A 21,188-nucleotide genomic window follows, 5' to 3' on the forward strand; every position below is an offset into this window, starting at 1 on the left:
GAGCAAAGAGATGTTCCTTCAAACGGGACGCTTTCCATCTGCAGAAGCCAGATGTTAATCTACAGGAAAACTGAAGTGGTTAGTAAGAAAACCAATTATACACCAAGGACAAATATCAAGTGGTGCGGAGAGAGAGGAGGAGGCAGGTTAAAATGCAGTTGGTGAAGCAGTTTTAGAAGTCCAGCTTATTGGGGGAAAATGGTAGCGGTTTTTTGGATTTTTTTTTTTTTAATCCATACCAAGAATAGCATGCCACGACAGGATTTTTTTTTTTCCCCGGTATTTCCTCCCCTACAAGTTGAAGAATCATTAAGAGTCAGTGAAAGTATTATAAAAATGAAAATGAACTGAGTGCGAATTCTTAGAAGGCAATTTGACATTTTATTTCTACTAAAGATGAAAACCAAATACTTCTAGGGCTAGACATGGCTTCAAATTCTAGCTTTGCTAACAAGCCACAGTATCCTTTCTCCTCTTCTTCCTTAAAGGAATAATATGTCCTGGGTCCTGGCTGCCTATGTACAGCCTAGATTTCCCGCCCTCCTTTGCAGATAGATGTGGCCAGATCATTAAGTTTGGGCCAATGGAAGTGACAAGTGCACCTGCTGGGTCCTTCAAAATGCTTTCCCTGGACTCGTTCATCTCCATCTTCTGGCTGGAAAATGGCAATGACTGAAGCCACGGGTTGAGGATGGCAGAGTAACATCTGCCAGGCACAGACCACTCCCTTCTGGGCTCTGAGAGAGAAATACACTTGCCTATCTTATGTAAGCCACTGTACTTGGGAATCTCTCTGTTCTAGCAACCTAGCCTGTACCCTACTAACACAGTCACTTAATTAAAAAATGATGTGCCCCTAGTTGCACAGATAGTAAACTCTCTAAGCCTCAGTTTCCTCATTTATAAAATGGAATCATAACACATATTTCATTAAGTACTAAGAGAAATAAATGGCTTAAGAGACATAACATGCCCCATCCTGCACCTAGCATGCAAAAATGTGCTCAACGAATGGCCTTAGATGATGCTAGCAAAGAAGAACTATTTGGGAAGCTGCTTTCAAAGGCCTCTGACATCAAGCAGCTATTGTGCCCACAAAGCCCAAAAGGTAGAAATGTGTATCTGATTTTGAGGGGGTTTCTCTGGATAACAATGCATTCAGAGAGCTATCTTACATTTTAGCCCAGGAGAAGAACTGACATTAAACAAAGCTTAATTATAGTTTAGCAAACTGTGCCTAAATCTTTAAATAGTTCATTAAATCTTGCTCTATATTAGTAAATCTTATGCAAACACTAGTAATTTGTTTATGCGTAGTCAACTGAATTGAGTCCCATGTTTGTATAAAATATAGTGGAAGTAGAAAGATACATTAACCTACATTGCCAGATCGCCTTACCAGGGTCTGCTGAGAGAGACACACAAGTGAGCTGGAATCGTCTATACTGCACACCCAACTTGACACACACAGTTGATAGTCAATGGGCCTGCTTTCCATGACCTGCTTTCTCCTTGCACACATTTCCCCTCTTTGGATAGTGCCTTTGCAAGGGTCAACTATTGGCCCTCTGGCATTGTAGATTCTTTTTATCTTTCATTGGTGAGACATGGATATTAGACTGTGCTCTTAGGATTTCCCTAACCTTGAGATTTCCTGAACACTGGAGTTGAGATCCTTGGCACCAAGGTAAGAGGACTACTCTGGCTCCAGGGACCTCCCCAGGGCTCTCACATGGGTTTTACATGTCACAAGATGCAGAACAACCACAAGATTACATCATCCAGCTGAGGCCAGCATCTCTGAAATGGCAGCAGGGATCACATCACCAGGCTTAACTCCTTCCATCTACCCTGATAACGTCCCACTGCTTATAATGGGATGTGAGTTCCTACAGTGATAGGAGGCTGAAACAGAAGGCAATGATAAAAGATGATGCATAACCTGTACACACTATAATGAGCATTTATCCCATTAAAATGGATTTCAGATAAAGCTTTGCACCCTACTTTTTGGAGATATCACATGGTCAATAAACATTCAGTAAGACAGACTACACTCTGTCTCCTTTAAGAGACCGAGACACTTGCAGAACCCATGCCGTAGGACTGCCAGGCCAAAGCTCAGGAACTATAATACTTACACACGGAATACCAATATCCACAACATCAACCTAGGAATAAAAAACTACCTCTGGTACATTGCTTTCAAGGACCCAAGGCTTCTGAACAACAGTAAAAATCACTGCACTATGGAAGCAAACAACTCAGGACCTTTATTCTTGCTCGACTTCCCTGAATTGTTACTTACAGGTTCCCGGCCATCCATGGCTTCCATCCAGAGCCTCCGGTCCTCTTCTGACAATGCCTGCATGGTGATAACCCCTGGCCTGTGGAGAAAGGAGGGACACGGATATGAACCCCGAGGCACATGTGGAGAGACGGACAAAGGTGAACCTTAAACACTCACTCAACAGAAGGAATGGCTGCCAGCACTAACACCACAAAGAGAGGCACGACACTCACTATTCTAAGCCACCTACCCAAGTCCCCCTGAGTAAGCCCATCTCCCTCAGAGGGCCGGGAAGGAATACAGAAGATATTTTACAGGTAAGGGACACAGAAAAATAAAGTGATTCCTCTAGACATTGTTCATTCCTTGAAATCTTATTCATTTCAATTCCTCAAAATGCTTACCAGCGTTTCACTCACAGTAGGAATGCAATAAAGTGAATGCACTTGTTGAAGTGAATGGAATTATTGGACTCAAGGTTAAAAGAGGGGAAAAATCCAACCCTCATCCCCCAATATCTAGTCCAATGCTTCTAAACTGCTTTTGACATGGAGAAGTTTTAGGAGGTAATCAGCTTTGTAGTTGTGATTATGTTAAATGTGCATAGTATTTTTAAAAAATGAATAGTTAACCATGTCAGATGGCAAGTGATTTACATGCATTAGATCTTTTCACTTACTGACATCTGCTTGTTCTTTAAACTGAGCACAAATCCTCTAGAAGACATGCACGCAATATCAAATGGTGTCTGTTGAGTTCCCATTACATATGGCGCTCCAGGAGAAAAAGAGATTGTGACATAAAAATGACCTCTATGCTCATTAAAGCAGGAGTTCTTCACTTAAAGTCCACAGATGGATCCCAAAGTGTTCCCAAACCAACCCCAAATGTATATGTACTTTTCTGAAACACAATTCAAACCGTCCATCAGATTCTCAAAGAGGACCGCAACCCTCAAAAAGTCAAGAATTACTTGCCAGCAACTTCTGGGTAAAAAAAAAAAAAAAAGAAACAAAGGAAAAAGAAAGAATTACTGATTAAAACCCTCATCTTTAAAGCTGGAGAAAGCCTAAAGAAGAGGAAGAAGCCCAGAGAGCAAGAACTGAAGTTCTATCACCATCCGAACCCACCAGTACCGCTAACGCTCACGCAGCAACACAGCAGTAAACGTGCAGGCTGGGAACACCCTGAGCAGCACGAGCCCAAGCCCCACAAGCACCCAAGCCTGCTAATTCTGACCCACCTATAATCTCTGCTCCCGGCTTATTTCCATAGTTACAGTGGATATGCTAGACCTCCTTATATCCAACATATTTCAAAAATCACACTTGCTTGCTTTCATTGATCATCCCTCAATATCCTCCAAGAAAAAATTTTCAAAGATGTGATCACGTAGGTACAGAGGGGTCGGAAATATGAAGGGCATCGGGGTGGGGGTGGGAGCGTGTGCGTGTGTATCGTGAACGAGAAGGGAGCGAGAGCAAGCCAGAGGCAGAGGGGCAGGGAGAGAGGAGCCGACGAGGGGGTGTATGTGGGTCGGAGGAGGGTGAGCGGCTAGATGGGTGGGTGTGTTGAGGACGGTGGGACACAGATCCCTGAGAGGACGGTCATTGCTGTGAAGGCCACACTGGGCACTGGCACCATAACACAAAGATGACTCAGGAGATGGAATAACTCCTCTCTCCAGGAGCAGCTGCCTGGACTCTCCCTCCTCTTCTCAGAAACTCTCATGCTCAGACCCAAGTGCCCACTCCACACCATCCGCCCATTCAGTGCCGCAGCCCCACTGGTGTCTGCAGCCCGCGCAGAAGTGCCCCTGCGGTTTGGGGGCACGATGGATGGATTCTAGCCTTCCACCTTTCAAAAACCCAAGCGCAAAGTTTTAGGCTCTTTAATAAACAGTCTATGAAGCTGCAGTCCACTGTAGGACTCTCAAGTCCCCGGCCCTGGGTCTTTGAGTGTTGCTCAAGGTGTTACACCTGCATCACCTGCTTCAGAACTGGGCACTCCCTCAAAATGGAGTTTGCTAGCCCAATCTTACCCTACTGAATCTGAACTTCTGGGTGGGGCCTGGGAACCCGGATTTTAACCAACTCCCCACGTGATCTTGATGCACAGTCCCCTCCAGCCATGCTTTTCTTTCCTGTTCCCCCTGCGTGAGAGAACAAAGACACCCTCCCCCTCCATACAGCGGGGCCAAGGAGCCCACATGCCTCCAATTCCTCTCCCGCCGGGTGCTCACCGGCAAACAGTGAGCGCACAAGTGCCGCCTACCCACCGAGGGCTCGGGGCCTCGCAGATGCCACATCAGCTTCATGGCACACAGTGTGACATTTCCACCCAGAGCCAGAGAGAGGAAGTTCAGACAAACCCAAAGGCTGTGAACAGAGGGCCAAGTAGCCTTGGTAACCAGGAAAATCAACAGGATTTGTTTTTATTTCAAGAAGACATATCGAAATACAAGTTCTTTTCCACATGTGGTCTTGATCTCTTTTTGGGGGTAAGGAGAGTGGGGGGGGGCAGATGGTGCATAAAGTGGATTTAACACCCTAAGTTCGGGTGATTTTCTCTCAGCTTTCCGTAAGCACATCTGGACCACAGCACTATCCTTTCTAGGCATCTAGAAAACACTCATTTGGCTCCAAGCTCCTTTTCCTTCATTACAAGTAAAACCGCCATTATACAAATCTTTTGCATGTGAATTTCCTAGAACCAAGGTAAAAGGGTCAACTCCCTTTATTTTTTAATCAAGCAATAGCTTTCTTTCCATATTTACCCTCCCTATGCCCCCACTAACCATCATCCCTCAAAACAAAATAAAACAAGCAAAACCCTCAATGACCCATGTCAGTCTCTGTAAGACAGCATACTCTGAGATCTTCTCTTACAGGGTGTCAATTTAGTTCATGTTTGAAATACACGTGGTTTTTCATAGCAAGAGAGAAAGAGGAAGGGGAGAGCAAGCAGGGGGGAGATGTGGAATGAGGAAGGGAAAATATAAAACTATGAAAGAGAAATGGAGCAAATGATCAGAGCTAGTGCAATGATCAGTTTCTTGTTCCACAAAGAATCATGAGCCTATTAGACACTATAATGAGAGAACGGCAATAATGATAACCCGGCACTGTGCTCCAGCTGCTATACCAAGCACTACATACAAGTTAATTCATTCAATCTTCACAGCTATGTCATGAGTTTAAGTATATTCTCATTACTCCCATTTAGCAGATGAGAAAACTAAGGCTCAGAGGGGTTAAGTACCCTTGTCCACAATTACAGAGCTAGCAAGTTACAGAGCAGGATGTAAATACAAACAGTACATGATGCCACAGCACATAGGAAGGCACTACAGACCCCAGGGAGCTCGTGTTGGCCTCTGGTGTCGAAACTGGCCACGCACTCCCACGAGAACCTCAGTGAACTCCTGCAAGGGATCAAATGAGACTGAACAGTAAAGGGTTCTGGCAAAACCTAAAGTGCTTCATAACTATGAGGACTCAGGATACCACTCCAGGCAAACAGCCAATCCAGAAGCATGAATCCAACAGTGTCCTGTGAAACTGGGCTTATTTTTTACCACAGTGGTTCTCCACATTTTTTCTGCCTTAAAATACTCAAGAGACAGAAAGGCAACGAGTTTTTTTAAAGAACACAAAAAGCACTAAACACAAAGTATTGATAAATTGGACTTCACCAAAACGAAGAACTTGCATTCATCAGAAGATACTATCGAGAGAGTGAAAAAGCAAACCAGAGTGAGAGGAGATATTTGTAATATATATCTCCAGCAAATACCTACAAATAAACAGGGGGGGGAAAGAACCCAATTCAATAAAACATTTGAATAGGCACTTCATAAAAGTAGACATCCAAATGGCCAACACGCATAAGAAACAGGGCCCAAACTGATTACTCGTCAGGGAACTGTAATTAAAACCACAATCAGGTAAGACCCCTGCCCCCAATGGAGGGCATTCAAAGGACCACCGATACCAAGTGCTGGCAAGAATACAGAGCAACGGGAGCTCTCATACATTGCTGGTGGGAGAATAAATTGACAAAACCACTTTGGCAATATCTGCTAAAACTAAACGTACACCTGCCCTGTGACCTAGCAACTCTACCTCTACATATATAATCAAGAGAAATGAGTACATATGTCTACCAAAAGGCACATTCAAGAATGCTTGAAGTCTTATTCATAATAGCCAAAAGTTGCAAAAACAATAAATAGGCATCGATAAGAGAATAAATTACTGTATATTTAAACAATGGAACACCAATAATAAAAAAGAATCAACTACAGCAACGTGCAACATGAATGAAGGTCACAGACAGATGAGGAAAGGAGGCCAGAGACAAAAGACTACAAACTGTATGATTCCATTTATATGAGGCTCACATACTTGCAAAACTCCTCTACGGTGACAGAAGTCAGAAGAGTGATTTTGTTTGGGGGTAGGGACGTGGGCAATGACTGGGAAGGGGCACAAGGCAACTTCCTGGAGTGGTAGAAATGTTCTATATCATGATCTGGGTAGCTACTCAGAGGCGTGTGTGTGTGTAAAAAGTCATTAAAATACAGACTTAACATTTGTGCATTTTACTGTGATTACACCTCGATAAAAAAACTTTTAAATACCCAAGAGATGAGACTTCTCATCAATAATTTAGGCTCCCTAGTTATCCTGACTCCAGTGCTTCCTAGCCGTGTAACCCTGGTGGACTAGCAATTCAACTGCCCTATGCTGCTCTTATTGTCTGTATTTTAAAGAACAGTAGTAGAGAGCAGTTCAATTACTTGTCCACCAGGGTTACACCTCAGGGCATGTTGTGAAGGTTAAATGAGAAGTATAGAGGGCATTTCAAAGTGTCAGGCACACAATAAATGCTCCCAAAACTAGCTGGTTTCACAGGGGCAGGTGGAGGTGGGGTGAGAAGGAACAGGATGGCAAGTATGGGGTAGTGTTAAAATCATGGCTGGAGAAGGGCAGGTGTGTGGAGTTTCAAATGGAAAAGAAACAACCCCCAGGTGCTGCTGATACCCTCACACGCAGCGTTGAAAATCACGCCTCCACCACAAAGCACGCAGGGCCCAGGGCTAAACGGACACACCTGCTCTAACACCGTGGACATTTCCTTTCCCTCCTGAGTAAAGCATCAAAGTCACCTACTACTCCCTTTTAAAATTAATGTCTGATGACCCGTAAGAACAGAGAAGAGGTCTTTAGCAAGTTCTAGAAAATCTGCTGAGGAGCTCCCTCCACGCACCAGATGAGAGAGAAGGAGCAAACGACTTAATCCTTTGTAGAGCTCAATGCTAAGATTCTGCTTAAAATACAGCACATCCTTTTCACTCTGAATACATCCTTGGTTAGTGCTGTATCTGAGTCAGCTTGAGAGGATCTGGAATTTTCTCTAAGCTGGCACCCAGCTCTCACACTGCAGGAGCCTTGCAGAAAACAGCTCTTCATCTGTCATAGGGCGAGTTGCTACCCACCACCGTATCTCCTCCAGCCCTGGCTCCCAAAAAGAGCCCAGGGGAAGCAACATATCATTGAGCGACACATCCAGGATCATGGGGCCACTGCCGTCAGCCTTCTCACCAGCCAAGCGCAAGCAGAATCACAACCAGCCCCAATTCCAGGGTTACTCGACAGCTTTCCTACTTTAACTTTATTCCTGAATCTGAGTCAACAATAGTGATCTCAGTGGTTTGGCAATCTACCCACTTCCTATAGGACAAGGAAATGCTGTTACTAACTCCACCCCACTGAAACAAACACACTCAGAAACTAACAGTACTGTTCTTTCTAAATCAACCTCTGAAGATCTAGGGTTTACTCATTCATGAGACTATAAATCTTCTGTTGCCAAGAGTTTATTTCCCACCTTCCGTCCACACTACTGTACATTTAAGGGTCAAGTTCAGAGTAAAAGAAGGACCCACAGAAACACATATTCTCGCAGCCTGTGTGAAACCTGCCCCACTATGCGTATATAGGAAGACAAAGAGAAACGATGAAGGCCAGGAGAATGGGCTGCCACCCGTAGGTGAAAAGAGCTTTGCAAGTGTCATGGAAGGGAAATGGTCCTTTGTTTCTAAATAGCTACCGGGAAAAGCGATTCCTAACAATTCCTGGATAGTGGCAAGGGTTTAGGGTTCAGTGGATCTTAATTTACACAAAGACATGGCCAAAGCCATGTAGAATAATCTTGAAGGCTAACATCTTTTCCATGTTTGTTTGAGATTATAGATTCGAATGTCTATAAAGACCAGGTAAGGAAGCAAAATGAGAGAAACTGGATCAGAAGTTCTTTACTCCCCTAAGAAAAATAGGCTTGGTCTCATATTCTTTAAAACATGCAGCCCTTTGGGTTTTTTTCTTTTGTGCTTTCACTTTTGGATAGAAACATAAGAACAAAGAAGTATTTCCCCTCTATGGGAAAAACAACAGTCCAAGTACAAAGCAAAGAGACAGCTATCACCTGTCTTCATGGGGGAGAGGGGCAACAGAGTGAAGAGCACATGTCCCACCTAAAGGAAGTATCTGCCATTCAGCTCAACTAACAGCTGGCATATGGGAAAGCATGATCAGCAGTTCCAGATTTTTTTCAATATTAAAATTTTGCCTCAAATACTATTCATGCTAAACTGAAAATGTCTGGACCACCAGTTTGCAACTTCTGGTGTCTATCTCTCTCTACCTCTTTGTACCTGAGCTTTACCCAGGTTATCATGGCATGTTATAATGTCATCTCATGCACTAGGACCAAAAATGATGCGTGCCTGTATTCTTGTTCACCCCCTAGTCAAACTCAGCAGAATATCTCCAGTTTATCCACAAAGGAGGAACTTGGGCTACTTCTCTTTTTCTTCCAATACTCAAGGACTCAGTGCCATCCCTGGAGGGCAACATTAATCTACTATTTGGAGACAAAAAGTTATGAACCTGCATAACTTTTACAGTTATCAATCTGCAGGTACTGATATAATAAATCATTGAGGCCCTTGGTGCATGACAGATCTCTGTGCATGAGAAGAATTCATAATAAGCCAAGATAACCCAGGTGGGGTAAAGGTGAGAGAGACAGAGAAAAACCAGAAGTTGCTGCAAACTGGCAGCCCCCATACCATACCTAAGATTTACTGAATGTTTATTATGTGCCAGCCACTATGCTAAGGACTTTACTTGCATCGTCATTTGTTCCTTGTGGTAACTGTATGAAGTAGGTACTATTATTATGCCTCTTTTTAAAAGCGAAAAGACCGAGACTCGAGGAAGCTTCTTGCGCAATGTCACACTGCTGTTAAATGCCAAGTGCCAACGTCTGAACTTAAACCCAGGTGTGCCCGACTCTAAAGCAAAGCCCATGTCTTAACCACAATGCTGTACTGCCCCCGTGTGCACGCGATGTATGTGCCCCAGGATCCAGGAAGACAGCTCCTGAGAGGGAGGAAAGAAAGAAGTCTCCCTCCCACCCCCCTAAGAAGTTTTTAGCAATAGCTTCTGATCAATTATTTAGAAAAGATCTGATCCTAATTAATAAATGAATCATAACCTATTAAAGCCTGCAGCACTGACCTCTTGAGAGGAAAGGTCCTAAAATAATGAGGACCATAGCAACAATAATAGTCTAAAGAGTAAATATTGCCAACCACATCAGAAGAGTCCTTACATTTTTATTTTATGAGAGACTGGAGTCGTAAAACATCACGAAGCCCAAAGAAATCTTTAGCATATTAAATTGCATGGCTCTTAAACGTAACAGATATTGACCAAGTTATTATTATGCACCAGCCATGACGCTAGGCACCAGGGGCATAGGAGTAAGCACATTTTGACACACTGCACAGGGACAAAGCACTGTTCATTGATGGGATGAGTGAGACTCAAGGACAATGCAAATACTTGTTACTATTATTGATAAAAAACTACAAAAATGTATCTTCTGGTTCATTTATTTTTTTTTCATTTTTACTATTCTATCTCACAATGAATAGAAATTTACTGAATTTACTGGTTAAATTGTGTCTTCTCTTCAGATTTATGTAACAGCAAAATTTTGGTTCAGATTTTTTTTAAAAACTCCTATTTAGAAATTGGCAAATAAACTGGTTATACTCAATCAATAAAACTCCAAATTTCACTCTGCAGACTGAAGAGTAGATACATGGTTGCCTCAGTCCCCTCCCATCAAGCATGTTAACCGTCCCATCCCCTTCCTCCTTAAACCAGAATAAAACAGCAAACAAGCATGCTCTCATTTAATTAAAAACAAAAACCAAACTCACTGACAAGTTCAAACTACATGAATTCTAAAGATTCCAAGAACTCCTCAACTAGCTCATTTTCCAGAACGGCCAAGAAGCAATTCTGAAAGTATGATATCTCCCTCAACCCAAGCCATGGAAGTCAGAGCAGTATAACACCCTCCGAGGAAGGAAAAAGCCATTTCCTGCCTGAAATGTCAACGGCATTGAGACCAGCACTCTAATCCAACCAGCAGGAAGGCAAAATCAAATATTATTTCAAACAAGGGGTGAGAAGGGGAGGGAGGGGAAACACGAAACCAGGAAAAATGGATTCATCTGTTGGAAAAGATAAAGGCACACTGCACCAAGAGGGAAAAGTAGGACTGCCAGGTTCTCAGCACACATCAGACAGTGAAATCGCTCATCTGCCTTCTTCACCATCACAAATAAGCCATTCCTGAAGCAAAGAGCCTGGTACTTCAGTTCCAAAAGCTCGGTAAAAGGTAACGTTTAAACAGAAGCCTGACTAACTGAGCATGTTTGCTTTTGCAGGAAAGTGTGTATGAATGATCCATGGTAAAAGGGTGGGAGGAAGGAATTTCTAAAGAAAAATGAGTCATTTAGAATACTCTACTCCTCTAAGAAATAATATTCACATGACGATTTCCTCTACAGAGAAAACACACACACACACACACACACACACACACACACACACACTCACACAGACTCCTAATTGTCAATGTGTAAAGGATAGCTAATTTTCAACTGGACCTTCTAATAGTTACTAATACATACACAAAACTGCCATCTAGAGGTTGAATGCTGAAACAAAGTCTGTTACATAAGACAATCCTTTTTGGAAAACACAAAATCTCACAAACAACTTCACAAAGACATGCAAACCAGTGCATGCACACAAACCACATACCAAGCTAAAAGCAATAGTATTATTTTCATTTAAAACTAGTATGGTTTCTCTTGAGACCATAAATTGGAAGATGGGGGCATAAAACTTTTTTAATCTTTACAGGAAATATGTATAACAGGTTATCACATACATAGTTTGAAAACAGAATCTTCCCCCAGGAGGCCCTTTGCATATATCCTTAATGCACCTATATTCACTCTCGGCTTATGGATGAGTTGAAAAGTCATGACACTACAGGAAAAGGAATGTCATCGAGACAAAAAGCGCGCCCACAGAAGCATCTACCAAAGTGAAAGTTCACCATAAGAACAATAAAGTCCCAGGTAGAGGAAAAAAAAAATTCAGGAGCACACCTTTTCAAACAGAATTCCATCAGAGAGGAATGTTAGGGCACTCTATCTTCAAAACAATCCTTCAAGTTAGTTACAAGTAGCCCTAATTTACACACGTGGTTGAAACACTTCCCCGGGGTCACACACTAGCAAGGAACAGATCCCAAATTCAAACGTAGGGCAGCTTTCATCTTTCACGTGCATTATGCAGCCTGCTGTACAAACACACTCGGAATCAGAGTGCGACCGATCGGAGGGTTCCAGTAGATTTTTCAGTTCTTCCATAAATCTTTCTAAGCCTCTGCTATTCTAACTTTAACTAAGCTTCCATTTCCCTGGGTTTTTTCCCCCAATTTGTACACAAATGCAGATTATATGTGTACCTGCTGAAGTTTTAGTTTAAGTAGCAACTAATATAATTAAGCTCCTCTAGTCTTACACAATAGTTCACTAAGGTCCCAAAGGAAGGAACTCGTGCATTTCCAAATTGCATCGCCATAAAAAATAAAGCTGAAGCATACGCACATAGGACTGTATTAAAGCCTGTATAAAATGATGGTTTTCTGCCTCTGGAAGCAAATCACCTGAGACAGACATTCAGAACTGAACAGAGGTATATAAAACATACCTAACTAAACACCAAGTCGACTAATACAAAGGAAAGCTCATTACTATGCAAATAAATATAGGGTACTTGGCGGAAAGAAGATAAGAGTTTATAGTGGGTATAACATGCTAGGCTGGGACTGGCTCAGAGGAAAGCTGGTGCCCTTTACCTATTCATGAAAAGCATGCAGAAGGAGGACGACTTTGGAATTGGTATGAAAGAAAATCAGACAAGGGCTTTTAAAGAAAGTCAAATAGATTCGTAAACTTAATACGTCCACTGTCAGAAGAGTCTCTAGCATGCAGTTATGCTCAGTAAATAAGGAAGGAAGGAGAAAGAGAAAAGGGGAGAGCGGGAAGGGAAGAGGAAGGGGAATGCACTCAGGGTATTGCCTCGTGCCATCGTTCTCGATAAGAATGAACGGGTTAAATGCCCCTGCTTGTCCCATTTTCCCATATCCTTCCGGCATCCAGGTTTGCTAGAACACACTCGACATACTGGTATGCATACCTTAGTTGCGTGAATATGTATGTGTGTGTATCCCATACTCAAAGGAAAGCTCCAGGAAGACAAGGACTGTTCTTGTCTTGGCCCTAATACATTCCGAGCACCAAGTACCCTGGCCATCTCTACCTCTAATACGCTGTCCTTGCTGCCCACCTCTAGCGAGTGCCAGCACTGGGAAAGGAACGTTTAATGCACACAACATTTCCAAATGCATGGACTTCTGCTGGAGTCAGCGAATCCCAGAAAAAAATAAAGCATTCTAATTATTTCCTTTCCCCAAATGTAAACACTATATCCCAAGAAACTACACCGATTCAGTGAATCAAGAGAAGTCTTTTGTTTCTATTATTTTCCATATAGTTTGGTGGCCCCTCCTGGAAAACACTGGAGAGAAAATATCCATGTCATTTACATCTGTGAGAAATTTCTTAAAAATAAATCCAAGGATGCTGGCAAAAGACTACCACCATGATTCTTTAGCTTAAACAAGTATTTTCCCTACACATGCTCATTAATTTCCACAAGATACTGCATAGTGGAGTTAATTATTCAAAGTGACTACACAGATATTAGCAAGTGTGACCGATTCACATACCATTACCCCTAAAGGGTGCTTTTTTTAGATAACGTCCCATTTTTTACCCAGAAATTTTACACTACACTCTCTCAAAGAGTTGACACACTTTTTGAAAGATGATACATCTGGTCTTTATTCAATTAACCAATATAAAATACAAACCTTCAAATGCTCAATGCTATGGTAATACAAAAGCACCCAAGAATGCTTCCTTATTAAAGTATAAAAAGGGATGATTTTTTAAAAACTAATGACAGTTAAGGCTACAGTCATTTAAAAAGAAAGAAAGAAAAAAAGAAAAGTAGCCAGAATAAGGAAGGTCATTTTATGTGAACGGGCTACTCAGTGGAGTGGGGTTCCTTGTCAATGGGTAGGTGTCGAGCCGGCCATTTAAAAGCTGTCGGGGGCAGGGGCGCTGCCTCATTGAGAGAGGCCCTCCCTCGTCAATACTCTGTTTCCTAGGCCTGCTGTAACAAAGTATCACAAACCCAGGGCTTACACTACAGAAAATGTATTGTCTCATAGGTCTGCACTAGAAGCTAGAAGTTCGAGATCAAGGGGTTGGCAAGGTTGGTTCGTTCTGAGTCTGGAAAGTATCTGTTCCACGCCTCCCTCCTGGCCCCTGGCGGTTTGCTGGCGATCTTTGGCATCCTTGACTCCTAGATGCATCAGCCTGATCTCTGCCTTCATGTTCACATGGAGTTCTCCCCATGTCCGTGTCTGGCTCTGTGTCTAAATTTCCCTTTTTTATAAGGACACCAGTCATATTTGATCAGGGGCCACCCTAATGATACTATTTTAACTTGATTATCTCTATAAAGACCCTATCTCCAAATAAGGTCATATTTTCAGATACTCGTTATTAGGGCTTCAACATATGAAATAGGTAGAGGCACAAAGTAACCCAAGACAAATACCTTCTGAGAAAATAAAAAGCATTCTCCTTTCGAGCATGTTATGGCAACACCCCCCAACTACTACAAGTCACAGACATTTATTTAAAGCCATAGCACTTTCTTAACGTTAGAGTAAATGAATTTCAAAAGAAATCCGAAGAGAAATTCAAAGAACCATCATGTTATGTTGATTTAACTGGCAAGATACCTTGATATAAGCAAGTTAGTTCTCAGTTTGAGATTGAAAAATACAAAAAGTTTCTACTAACTTTAAATTTAAAATGTTGGAAACAATAAAATCCTTTTGAAGGAAAGCCTAAGATACAAAGAGCTAATATTGGCCTGTGAAACATTTGCTCAGAATAGTCCTGGGGCCTTCAATATTTCAGGTCTGAACTTCCCTCAAAACTAGTTCTGAACCAAAGGGTTAAAGGAAGGCACTAAAAGGACTGGCTGAGACGTGGCCTCTGCAATTACGTGGAAGCTGATACAAAAGGGTGCAGGACACAGAGAAGAGAGTAGAGCCTGCTTTTGAGATGTCAAAAACAACTTAGACAACAACTTAGAATTAAAAGTATATTTCTGGAAATGTGTTCAGCATTAAAAAGGATCTTTGACATGCAAAGTTCAAAAACCATAGATCTAAATTCCAAAGCCCTAGATTAACACTTAATTTGATTTCCAGCTCATTCATGGGTCAAAGAATTACAGCAGTTCTTTCTGTAGGACCAACCCCTTTTCACCATAATTTGAGGATTAACAAATTGACAGCAACGCACTGGGATACAATGAAAACAACCGATAAATGGCACCACTGCTTTGGTTTCTCCTACTCACGCTAGTCTCCTTGGATTAAAAAAAAAAAACAAGAGCGTCACCTTAAAAAATAAAGGTGGAGCCAGGCACGGTGGCATGTGCCTGTAGGCTCAGCTACCTGGGAGGCTGAGGTGGGAGGATTGCTTGAGCCCAGAAGTTCAAGGCCAGCCTGGGCAACATAGCAAGACCCCATCTCTAAAAAAGTAAATAAATAAAAGGTGGAAGAATGGGTGTCCAGAAAAAAAAAAATACCATTCATGGAACACCTACCAAGTGCCATGTGCCTGGCACTATTCTTATCTGCACTGCCTCTTTTAATTTAGTCACGCAAGGACTTTCTGAAGGTCACACAGTAGAAGATGTAAAAACAGAAGTTTGCAGCTTTAGTTTACTGTACCATTAGTTTATGATGCCAAATGCAAATGATCAAGTGAGAATAGCACTTCTCAGATTTCAGAGCCTGCAAGTTCAACACTCCATGGTATCTCTGAAATGCAACCACAGACAGCACTGGGCTCATCACTGGAAAATGCTTCTAAAATATCCTGAGTTTTGAGGCAGCAACGTGCCCTGGAGTGGACAGATTCCTGCGAAATCCCACTTTAGTCCTGGGGAAGTGACCTCACCCCTCTAAACTGCAGATTCCTCAGCAGTTGAATGGGGGTAAGGGAGCACCTACCTCCCCGGGTGGTCGTGAGGATAGCATGAAATAATGGATGGGAAATGTTCAGCTTACAGAAAATGCTCTCAGACTACTAGTTTCCTCACCCCTCCTCCATTTCAACATCCTTTACCTAAAAAGGTAGAGTTTTACTGTGGTGGTCGTTCTTGCTTTTGTCCTGATGATGTCATCTGCCTCAGAGACTAGAAATCACTTTTTCTACTAGTTATAGTTTTCTCCGGCATATGGGTAAATATTAAGCTACTTAGTTAAAGAGACTGAATTTTTGTTTTTGTTTTGCTGTGGTTGCTTGTAATGTTTCTAATAAGGAAAGTGTTTTTATGTGCTCTGATGAAACTGTACTGTGAAATGTGTGGTGTTTAACACACTAATTATTAGTAAGAATGAAGGACAACTAAAAAGCTTGAAAGTGTGGATTTCAGGGTCTCATCCCCAGAAAGTCAGACTGCATAGGTCTGGGGCAGAGATCCGGAACCTGCAGTTCTAACAGGCAGCCCAGTGGACGCTGAGTGCAGGTGGTTCTCTCCACACAGTAACATACAATGATGTAATGTAATCAACTCACAATGTCGACCTGCTGGAATATCACTTCCTGAAGGCCATAGCATGCGTTAAAAAATAACATGACATATCGGCATTAAGTAGAAATGATAAAAGCACTCAACCTTAAAAACTGGCAACATCCCATATTCTAAGTCACATAAATCTGTGGCCCCCAAGCGCCGGGCCGAGGCCTGTTAGGAACTGGGCCGTGGACCTTCCCCTCCCTGATTCATGCTGGTCCGTGGAAAAATTGTCTTCCATGAAATCAGTCCCTGGTGCCAAAAAGGTTGGTGACCACTGACATAAATCACACTTTAACATCTATCTGTGTCTTAGTCAAATAAAATGTTAACAGTCACTACATAAATGTTAATCTATTCTACAGTTAACATACTCTGAAAGCATTTTGAACCCTTACGTTGTTAAATGTAACCATCCTCGTTTCCTAGGTGCTAAACATGCATTTCGACCGTCTGCCTCTCTGGCCCAGAAGGTGGAGGCGAGGAACCTGTGGAAGGCAGGACAGCAAGGCAATTGCCTTCTTGCTAAAGGACACTGGTGAAGAGTGTAGGAGTCTTCAAGAGAAAAGGACTCTGGGCAGAGTTCCCAGGGATGGCACCACCCAGCATGTGGAAACACCTTTTCCTTCTCTTCTTAGTTCCCCTTCCGGGTATGTGAGGAAAACACAGAAAGGCACTGGGGAGAAGAAAAACACTGCCCAACTGTGACGTAATCTTGGAGACCTACACAGAAAGCCAAAGGAACGTGTCTCCTGGGACCGCCTGCTCACCTCCTGCTTATCAAGAGCCTTGTCAGAACCACGACCAAAACCCTTCTGTGTCATGTCAGGGAACCAGGGACCGAAACTCAGGAGAAATCAACTCCCTAGGTGTGCTGAATGTGACACATTTGGTCTCTGCTTATAACTGGGGCACGCACGGCTTCGGTGGGCACCATAAAGAAGGGAAGGTACCAGAAGTGCCGGCAAGGGTGGGAATGAGACGGAGGCGTCATGTTGACTTTTAATTACCCAAAAAGCAACTCTCCACCACCTCTCGGGAAACAGCTGAAGAAGAAAACACGAAAATAATTTGACTTCAGAAAGTTTCCCTGGGCTTATTTTCAATCTGACGGAGAGCTGCAATGCAAGGCATGCCCTCTTCCAAACAGCCCCGCAGACAGTCACCTCCAGGAGCCATGCGTTTGAGTGGCATCACGGCTGGCTCTGCTTCCACACAAACACATCTTCTGAACCTCCTCCCAGGATGCCAATACTATGAATTCCTTTAAGCCACATGCAAAGAGGGATGTCTAAGAGTGCTTAAAGCACCCAGATTTAGGATTTGTTTAAAACCAAGAATAACCAGTTTGGGCTTGGGGAGGGCTCTGTGCAATCCCTTTGCCACCCAACTCAACCGACCTCCCATACTGCCCTCTCCCTAACCTTCCCTCTCACCTCCCATTCATAGTGGCAGGCTGGGACACTTACTTTTCTTTACAAATTATATTTACTTCTCTGTGTTTAGAAAAGAAATGCAATATCAAGTTTGATAAATATGCAGGACAAACTCATTAGCAACAAATAATAACAGCTAGTACTTGTGGAGCACTTATTACCTGCCACTCTGCCAAGCATTTTACATGCATTATCTCCTTAAGTCCTTACAACAATCCTAGGAACTAGACACTATTACCACCTTCATTTTCCAGATGAGGAAATCGAGTCCCTGAGAGATTAAGTAACTTGCTCAACATCACACAGCTACCATGCAGCAAAGTCAAAACTTGACCCCAGGTTGCCTGGCTTGAGAGCCAAAGCTGCAATGACTAAATTGCTTAAGAGATACAGTTAGTTTCCCTGAACTTCTGATTTAGGCTAAAAGGGCATACTCTCTCCATGGGAGCCCCAGCAGCCACAGCGCAGAGCAGATGCCTTCCACAAGAAGGCTGTCCACACCCACCCACACTCGAGGACAACATCTCACGCAGTACTCAGTCTCAGGACCCGTCAGAGCCAGCGAAAGTTGACCACGGGTAAACTTCCCAGGGAAGGGGGAGTTTGTCAGTACTGGCTTGACAAAATGGTCTGGCCTTTTTTTTTTTTTTTTTAAATAAAGGGGAAAGATTAAATGGCATTATATGAGTATCATGCTGAGATTTAAGGATCTTGGTGCCAGCATTGCTGATCTTGAACAGGCAGCTCGAATAAGCTTAACACGTGGGTTTCGTTGAAAGAACCAACCTGTTGCCAAGTAAAGTGTCTCAAAGAATTGGAATGTTGTCAAACTAGCTTAACACCATGAAATGGTACAACTTAATGAGAGACTCTGTAAATCTCGAGGAATACAACACACAGCTCTCTCTCCAAAGATTGTGATTTCGCAAGTGGTTTGCTGTCTTTCCTGGACACGTGTACACATCAGTAGGTGAAATGCTGTAACTAGAAGCTGATTTTTTTTTATTTGAGTAAAACTTCTTCCACACCAATTCCTTTTGTGTCATTATATTAATTTTAAGTAAAAAAAAAAAAAATTCACAAATAGCTGACACCGTCATGCTAAATAGTCAGTTTCCTTTAAACATCTACCCAATCTCCTGGAGATATAACACACATTCTTGAGCACGGACGGGCTCACATTAAAGTGAAAGGAAGAGAAGCCAGGGAGCAGTGCTGAACCTACAAAATGGGGACCTACAATCTGCTGCACCGATCCTCGCAGACCAGCAAGGGCCTGGATCCAGCACACGGGGCGTAAGTGAAGGGAAGGAGAAGGCAGGAAGGGAATGGCGGGGGGGAAGGTGAAAACAGCAGAAAAGCTATGACTGAAAGGAAAAGGTAAGAGAGACAAATTCAGCAAGATTCGATCCTGAGAAAAGCGCGACAGTCACTCACCTGTCTACTGCTTCCACATCGAAGCAAAACCTCTTCTCAATGGAGTCTGTTTTCCGCCGCGTGCAGGATTTGAGGGTGACTGATTCATCTTCACCCTGGTGGGAACACACAGACTGTCAAGATGAGGCCAGAACATGGGCTCGCTCTGCTCCTCTCCGGGACAAACATGCCACGTAAACGGGAACAATCGTTTCAGCTTCTCGAATCGGAGTGTTCACGGCCACGTGAGGCAGAAGGTTGATCATAAACCTTTCCAGGCAAGAGCCTCATGCAGCTAAAACGTGTAAACCATTTTATTCTTAAAACCAAACATCTTTAGTACTGGTGCGTCATGATGGTACAGCATCAGTCCGTGGTGGATAAATTCTTGTTGATACGTTTTAAACAAGCTTAATTTGTAGGTCTGACAGGAGTTGAAGAAGATGGTCTCCACCCAACTCTGAGCTTCTATGATCTTGGATCAGTCATTTCTCCAAGAAACCTTCTTGAACCAGGTCAAATACCCCAAGATGTATTCACATAGCACCATGTACCTCTCCTTCCCTCATAGCACTAATCACGGCTGAAAATGTCTGTTGATATAGGTGACAATTAAAATAATGTCACTTTCCCATTAGACTATAAGCCCCCTAAGGAAAGAGACTGTTTTTGTTTACGCTCTGTCTCCTGAGCTCAGCAGGGTCCTAGAACAGAGTAGGCACTCAATAAGTATGTTTTCACAGCTTTATTGACATATAATTAATGTGTGATAAACTATACATGTTGCAAATGTACAAATTTATAAATTTTGACATCTATGTACACCCATGAAAGCATCGCCAACAAACATTTCCACCACCCCCAAAAGCTTCCTCATGCACCTCAGTAATCCGTCCCCCAGTCCATCCCAGGCAACAGGGAATCTGCTTTCTGTCACTCACTATAGATTAGTTTGCACATTCTGTAATTTTATATAACGAGACCACACAATACGTGCTCTTTTTAGTCTGGCTTCTTTCACTCAGCATAATTATTCTGCGATTCATCCGTGTTGTGCACATCAAGAGTTTATTTCTTTTTATTGCTGAGTAGTATTCTGTTGTACAAATGGAATGCAACAATTTCATCTCAGAGCACTAATTTATTGCCTGGAAACATAGAATGTGCTGTCCCTGATTTCTTTTCTCTTTCTGTCACTTAGGAATTTGTTAGGGTTTCTGTTTCTCCTGCCTCCGCCAATCTTTTTATTCTAAATTAGGGGGGAAATTAGCAAGTTTGTCTAGTTTGTTGAAATAATAGGAAATGTGACTGTAGAAGGTAAAATTTAACCACCCACTAATATCACAATAGCACACACAACACAGAAGACCTAGGAAGAGACAGTTTATATTCGCAAGCCTTACAACTATTGTCTTTTACTGAATAACAAAGATTAATTTCTCAGATTGAGAACTGTTCTTTCTCCACTTTGTAAAATGCATGTAAACACCCAAACGTAAGGGATTCCGACCCTGGCGATTTCTAAGCATGTTTCAGATTTAATGGCTATGGAACAGCTTCCACGTCGAAAGCTTACGTGCAGTGTCGCAGAAAAATGGGAGGGAACAGGGATCTATAAAAGGATCATCAAATATAAGCAGAAAAAAGAGGAAGATGAGATTCTGTTCCAAGGTTGACCACATATATCAAAAAAATCTATAAAGGTGATCTGTTCAACTACTGATGGTTTGGAAAACATAGGAGACATAGATAATTGCCACTTAAGTAAATGAAAAGTTATAACCATGACAAACATTATTTAAAAAAAAAAAAAAAGAGGCAGGCTGTGCCACAAAAGCCTAAATTCAGGGGATCTGACCAGGTTTGCAAGGTTAGGAA

General features: G+C 42.5%; 1 protein-coding gene across 1 annotated transcript in view; it reads right to left on the minus strand.

Annotated features, from left to right (window-relative positions):
• Positions 1-21,188, minus strand: part of ARHGAP26 (Rho GTPase activating protein 26) — a 334,209-nt gene that overhangs the window by 280,140 nt on the left and 32,881 nt on the right. Inside the window, exons 10-11 of the mRNA XM_012645781.1 lie at positions 19,332-19,426; positions 2,309-2,387 (exon numbers count right to left, since the gene is read on the minus strand). Coding sequence (XP_012501235.1) covers positions 2,309-2,387; positions 19,332-19,426 — 174 coding nt within the window. The remainder of the gene's footprint in view (positions 1-2,308; positions 2,388-19,331; positions 19,427-21,188) is intronic.

The sequence above is a fragment of the Propithecus coquereli genome, unplaced genomic scaffold (assembly GCF_000956105.1).
Source record: "Propithecus coquereli isolate 6110/MARCELLA unplaced genomic scaffold, Pcoq_1.0 Scaffold236, whole genome shotgun sequence".
In the NCBI taxonomy this organism is placed as follows: domain Eukaryota; kingdom Metazoa; phylum Chordata; class Mammalia; order Primates; family Indriidae; genus Propithecus; species Propithecus coquereli.